The 7,054-nt window shown below is 44.5% G+C and overlaps 1 protein-coding gene across 1 annotated transcript; it reads left to right on the top strand.

Annotated features, from left to right (window-relative positions):
- The first annotated feature begins 2,042 nt into the window (after positions 1–2,042).
- Positions 2,043–2,520, top strand: LOC118653274 (dolichol phosphate-mannose biosynthesis regulatory protein-like). Its single transcript, XM_036303969.1, has 2 exons — positions 2,043–2,135; positions 2,360–2,520. The coding sequence occupies exons 1-2, from the start codon at positions 2,043–2,045 to the stop codon at positions 2,516–2,518; spliced, it is 252 nt and encodes an 83-aa protein (XP_036159862.1). The 3' UTR covers positions 2,519–2,520.
- Positions 2,521–7,054: the final 4,534 nt, after the last annotated feature.

Raw genomic sequence — 7,054 nt, forward strand, 5'->3', positions numbered from 1 at the left:
TCAGAGGGAAGGCAGGAGAGGGTGGGTGGGAAGAGATCAATCAATGAACTTGTATGCATATATGCATAACCCATGGACACAGACAATGGGATGGTAAGGACCTGGGGAGGGGAGAAGTGGATGGGAGCAGGCTGGAAGAGGTTAATGGGGGGAAAAGGAGGACCTATGTAATACTTTCAACAATAAAGATTTTTTTAAAAAAGAAACTATCTGCAAAAAAAAAAAAAAAAAAACTAAACTAAAGGAAGTTAAGAGTAAATTATTTCCTTAGAGATTCAAAGGGAAAACAACAATGACAGAAGCAAATTGTTGCAAGGGCCAGGCAACCAATCATTAAGTACCACAGGATTTACACACACACACACACACACACACACACACACACACACACACACACTATTATACTCTAGTGGTTATGGTTCAGTTAAACACTATGAGGAGCAGCCACCCACTTTTTACCTCAGGTCCCTTCTAGAAATTTGATCCTCACTCCTAGTGAGAATCTGGAAATGGTTCCACTGGTCATACTCCTCCTGGGAGAAGGACCACCTTAACTATTGAGAACTTGGCTTTGGTAGAGAAGTAAGTTCCCTCTCAGTGATACTCATGGACACTGGGGAATTCTGTTCACTCAGTCTTGTCAGAGAGTTCACCATATGGTGAACCAGCCCTGAGGCATTAGGACCACGGCAGACATGGACAGCCTGTCCTGACCTTCTGAGCTCAACCTCATAAAGAACAACTCTCTCACTTTTTGATCGAACACTCCACAGCTCCAGTCATACCTAGAGCCTGGGAAGAGTGACAGAGGTGTTTGACCTGGGGGCAATTTTATGTTCATATGACTCTTAGGCCAGAAGCAGAAGGGAGAATATGTTTCATGGTGAGTAATGAGGTGGAAAAAGGAAAAGGACTGTAACTGACAAGCGGGTGAGAACTGCCTGTTCCTTCTCCTCTCCTTAGATAAAACAGGCACTATATGTCAGAGGTAAGTTGATGTTCACAGTCCAACCTGTTACAGAATTAGGCAATCAGCTTCACTCATACATTCCCTAGAGTGGGGCGGGAAGTTAATTGTTAGTCACTAACCAAAGAATATAGCAAAGATTGTAAATAGCCACCAAATATACCAGGTATGCCTCTACATATCCTAGTCTCCCTTAAAGTTAAATTAGAGCAAAGTGATTCGTTCCTGCCACTGAAATGTGTGCAGAAGTGATGTGTGTCACTTCTAAGATGAGGCAATTAAGGCATGTGCTTTGAGCTGTCATTTTCTCTGCCATGGTGCCCTTGAAGGTCATGTGTTCCAGATAGTGTTGGTACAAGAGAGAAGGAGTCCAACTAACCTTCATCAAAGTTTATGTGAGCAACAAGTAAACCTCTGTTGTTTATCTGTCACTGCATTAATTTGTTACTGCCTATCCTGACTAACATAGGAGCCAAAGCAATGGTCCATCCATAATGCTACAGACTTTAGTGCAAGAAATTAACCTGCTCACACTCACACACTCCATGAGGATGATCTGATTTCACATTTCCCAAGATTTTTTTCAATAAAATGTTGCCTCTGAAGGAGGATGGTTCATCCTAAAACAATAATTTCAGGTGTAAAAGCCACTTCTCCCAAGACACATATCTTCAAAATACCATAAAGCATCTACAATTAATTCAATAGCTCCTAAAATCTCTTCCTAAGCACCAATCACCTCCTGCTACTTCCCATTTCACTAATATCACTAACTAACAAAAATGCTGGCTTATAGCCTCTATAAAAACATCCTCATAAATTCAGGTTCCAATAAAAATAAATGAAGAGAAAAATAAAAAAGGAGACACAACTAAGTTTCTATCAAGACCATCTCAATTTCTTCAGGGCCCTGGTTCAATCCACTTTTAAAGTTTAGAATAGGAAGCCCTGGCCAGGTAGTTCAGTTGGTTAGAGCATCATCCTGATACACCAAAGTTGCAGGTTTGATCTCTGGTCAGGGCACATACAAGAATCAACCAATGAGGGCTGGTGTTCCAGAGCGGAGCGTGGATCAATGGCCATGGGGACAGACCAGGTGGTGGGACTCAGCCTCATTGTCGTTAGCCTCATCATCTTCACCTACTATGCCACCTGGGTGATTCTTTTAGTCCCCAGCACTAGCTTAGGGCAAGTGCCCAGTAAATAACTATTAAATAAATGAAGGAAGGAAACAAACCAAGGCACACAAATGGCCATTATCTTAAAGAAAAGCAAATGCTGTCCCAGTGGTTTGAGTAGGGTTAGCCCCTGAGATGGGGGAGGTGGATGTTTGGGTTTGGGGGTGCTGGGCAAGGCAGGGAATGCTCACCAGAGCTCTGCCCTGGATGCCAGCCATTTGACAGCCAGCATGTCATCCCCAAGTATTTCCTGCCCCAGCCTATGCTGTTGCCATCCCCACTACCTGCTGGCCTCCTGCTGCTCCTGTTTGTGGGACTGTTCATCGCCTATGTGATGCTGAAGAACCAGAAGGTGACCAAAAAGGCTCAGTGAGGGCCCAGTGGGGATGCAGCTGCCTCCCCTCCGGTGCATACCAAGGGCGGGGGCACACAGGACCTGTGCAGGTACAGCCCCTCAAGCATGGCTGCCCTGCAGACACCCCTGGGGATGGAGCTGTTCAGGACTCACCCCTGGCTGACCAGAACCCCCACTTCTCTCCTACTCACTCTTCCAGAGCCAGGGAAAGTACCTGGAAATCTCCCTCCCTCCCCATTCTGGCTCAGGGCCTGAAAGATACTGGTCCTCCCTATTTCACTTTCAGACCCCCTGTCACTTTTTCCTCTGTGTTCTACCCTCTTGCCTCAGTTTCCTTCCTGTCACATGCTCATGTTGGAATTGGCAGGTTTTGAGGCATCATGTGGCCTCTACCCCCATATGTCCTTTTCCTCCATGAAGGCAGCTTTTCTGTGTCTGACATAGCCAGGGACTCCACAGGACTTCTTGACCTGGAAAGCTTAGGGGGAGGACCAACAGGCCTTGGGGTCACTGGGCACACTGGATACCAGACCTTCTCATAGAGTCCCAGTCCCTTAGCCTTAGCACTGGTCTACTGGGGAGAACTGAACAATAAACGTTGATGGTGTGTTAAAAAAAAAAAAAAGAATCAACCAATGAATGCATCAATAATTGGAACAACAAATCTCTTTATCTCTATATTTCTCTTACCCTTTCTCTTTCTCTAAAATCAATTAATTTTTTTTAAGTTTAGAATAAGAAGAAGAGGAAGTTACCTTATTCACTATCTCTAAAATGTATGGATCTATCTCAGTGAGCCAACAAAACCAGCACAAGATAAGATGCACAACACTTAAAGCCTGAACAATTTTGGCTTGGCACTCTTCACAAAGCGGGGAAGATCTCTTGGCTATTTCTCACTGTCATCAGTAGAAAACCCCAACTTTCAGAGCATCTGCAATAACTGAGATGACAGGGACCCCCACATATGACTGCTTATTGCAAATGACCAAAATATATCTTTAAAAACATTTTTTCAAAAGCAGGTCACTTTATTAGTGTGCATTTGAGAAATTATACACACACACACAAACACACACACACACACACACACACACACACACACACACACACATTTTTCTTGGGCTAGGACTTGATGAAAGTTTGGATGTATTTATCCCCTCATGAAAAGGCCTGCCTGGTGGTTAGGGGCTATATTAAAGGCATGGCCTAGGCCTTGTATACAAGCTTGCTCCTTATTTTGTAGCTGGAATCTGGTTCTGTTGGGAGGAGATGCTCAAAGAAGCCCTTACTCTCTCACCCAGAAGGCCTCTTCTGAACATTGCCCAACGCTCCTGTTATACAACATGCAAAATAAATAACCAACCTTAAAAGTCAGGCAGCCAAAGCTCTGCTCAAATAATAAGCCCTTTTACAAGCAGCTTATCACCTGCCAAAATCAGCTCCAGAGGAACACCAGGAACTTTAAATTCTATTGTTCTCATTAACTACTTGGGGGAGACAGACAAGCTTCAATGGTTTTATTGGTTTTCTAAGAGAAGAAAGACATAAAGTTTTTCATTGTTCACACCCTGCCCTTGATCTCAATAATTTAAATATAGCTCCAGTCCCACCATGTCTAAGATGTCTCTATTAAAAGTGTAAGTTTGAAAAGGGTCCTGGCCTTTTCTTAGAAAACATGCCACTCTCTACTTTCCCTCGACCTGATTGCTGGGGTGAGGAAAGTAAGAACATAAATGTTAATCTTTTCAGAAAATTGACTGGGAGGGAGAGAAAGGGCAAAAACAGAGGCATCCCAAATGCAATCTTCTGTATGGAAGGGCTCTCTGAATTAACTCAAAAGGAGAGAGGTGTTTTGCTCAAGGAAAACTATACCAAAAAAATGTTTGGTGCACTCAGGTAGGCCTGACAATACATTATTCTTGGCCCAGACTACAGAATGGGGCCCCTTGTTAAGGAAATCTAATGGGAAAAAATCTGTTATGAAACTAATTTCTGATGAACCACAAAAGGGATTTTGATATCTATTTGATACTATTTTCCCAGAACCCTCAACCCACAGAAGCAAAGCTCAGAATGTACTTTCTCTATAAAAACTTAACTACCCTCCCTTACTACCTCTATATATACTGACTTGTTCACTCTTGTTTCCTTCACTTCCTTATGGGTTTTCTTAGAACAGGAACTAAATCTTATTCATCTCTGCATCCTTATTGTCTATCACAGTCCCTGACACATATAGGTGTTCATTAAATCTTTTAACTAAGGAGAAACTAAGATGGCGGCATAGATAAACACCGGGAAATTGCCGCCTCCCACAACAATTGAAAAATACCGCAAAGGACAGAGCAGACATCATCCAGAACAACAGGAAGGCTGGCTGAGTGTAAATTCTACAACTAGAAGGAAAGAAAAGCACGCTGAGAGCCAGAGGAGCTGCGGAGGTGAAGTGCAGAGGTACGGCGGCTCGCGCGCGGAAAGGGGGCAGCACCTGAGGACGCGGCTGTCTTTTTGAATCACAAGCTCCCGACTGCTCTGAACTCCGGTTCCGGGAAGTCTCTGGGGACCCAGGACTCATACGGGGAGAAGCTGGTCTGTCGGGCAGCGGGTGAACTTGAGGGCGGCTTTCCCTCAGAGGTGCTTGCAGCCATTACCGGGACACTGAGACGCGCGACTCCGGGCGGAGAATCAGCCATAGCTGCTTTCTCCGCCCTTTGATTCCCTGAGACCCCACCCCACCCAGGCTGCAGCAGAGGCTTTTGCATGTGAATGTACCTAAACTGCAGCCGAGCCAGGCAGACCCGGAACTTCCAAGAGAAGGCCCAAGGCCCCGCAGCGGCTTGCATTGCTTCACAGCTGAGCCTCTTCGTGGCTCCTGCTGTGTGGCCTCAGGCAGAGGCTGAATTAGCACCTCCTTAGATCCAGGAGCCACTGTACCCAGTGGTCAGAGGGGGACCATCCAGATTGCAACTCCTCAGATCCATAAGGGACACACTCAGGGAGCAGACTCGTGAGCACCAAAGCCCCACTGAAGCAAGTCTTGCCCCAGAAGGGTGTCTTCAGCACAGAAGTTCTCCCACTTCAGACACAGCTGATTCTCACAGCCAATTGGCCTGGAGGTCAATTCCTCCCAGTGATCCTACAACAACCAAGGCACCAAGAGTGCACCAAGAGTGTCCACCTCAGGTAACTGGGGAGGCTGAGCCACTGGGCCCTATAGGACACCTGGCGCGCAGGGAAGCAGCCAAAATGGGGAGACAAAGAAACAGGTCACAAATGGCAGAAATGGAGGAAAGCAAATGACTGGATATAGAGTTCAAGGCCACGTTTATAAGGTTTTTCAAGAATTTTATGGAAACCGCCGATAAATTTAATGAATCCCTCAATAAGTATAGTGAGACCATGGAGGACATGAAAAAGGACCAACTAGAAATTAAGCATACACTGACTGAAATAAAGAATAATTTACAGAGATCCAACAGCAGACAAGAGGATCCCAAGAATCAAGTCAAAGATTTGAAATACAAAGAAACAAAAAATACCCAACCGAAAAAGAAAAAAGAAAAGAGATTCCAAAAATATGAAGATAGTGTAAGGAACCTCTGGGACAACTTCAAGCGTACCAACATCAGAATTATAGGGGTACCAGAAGGAGAGAGAGGGCAAGATATTGAAAACCTTTTTGAAGAAATAATGACAGAAAACTTCCCCTACCTGGTGAAAGAAATGGACTTACAAGTCCAGGAAGCGCAGAGAACCCCAAACAAAAGGAATCCAAAGAGGACCACACCAAGACACATCATAATTAAAATGCCAAGAGCAAAAGATAAAGAGAGAATCTTAAAAGCAGCAAGAGAAAGACAGTCAGTTACCTACAAGGGAGTACCCATACGACTGTCAGCTGATTTCTCAACAGAAACCATGCAGGCCAGAAGAGAGTGGCAAGAAATATTCAAAGTGATGAATAGCAAGAACCTGCAACCAAGATTACTTTATCCAGCAAAGCTATCATTCAGAATAGAAGGTCAGATAAAGAGCTTCACGGATAAGAAAAAGCTAAAGGAGTTCATCACCACCAAACCAGCATTATATGAAATGCTGAAAGGTATTCTTTAAGAAGAGGAAGAAGAAAAAGGAACTCTTACCATTTGCCACAGCATGGATGGAACTGGAGAGCGGATAAATACCACAGGATCTCACTCATTTGTGGAATATAATGAACAACATAAACTGATGAACAAGGACTGATCCAGAGCCGGAGAGGCATTGATTGGACTGTTGGGCCTTGGAGGGAAGGTAGGGGAGGGTGGGGGTAAGGGGAAAGATCAACCAAAGGACTTATATGCAAGCATATAGGCCTAACCAATGGACACGGACAACGGGGGGGTGAGGGCATGAGCGGGGGGTAGGGGGTAGAGGGTAACGTGGGGACAAGGACACATATGTAATATCTTAATCAATAAAAAATATATTAAAAAATCTTTTAACTAAGAGTAAAATTAATAATTACTAGAGTTGCCCTGACCGGTTTGGCTCAGTGGATAGAACAGGGGT

The sequence above is a fragment of the Myotis myotis genome, unplaced genomic scaffold (assembly GCF_014108235.1).
Source record: "Myotis myotis isolate mMyoMyo1 unplaced genomic scaffold, mMyoMyo1.p scaffold_m19_p_4, whole genome shotgun sequence".
Classification (NCBI taxonomy): Eukaryota; Metazoa; Chordata; class Mammalia; order Chiroptera; family Vespertilionidae; genus Myotis; species Myotis myotis.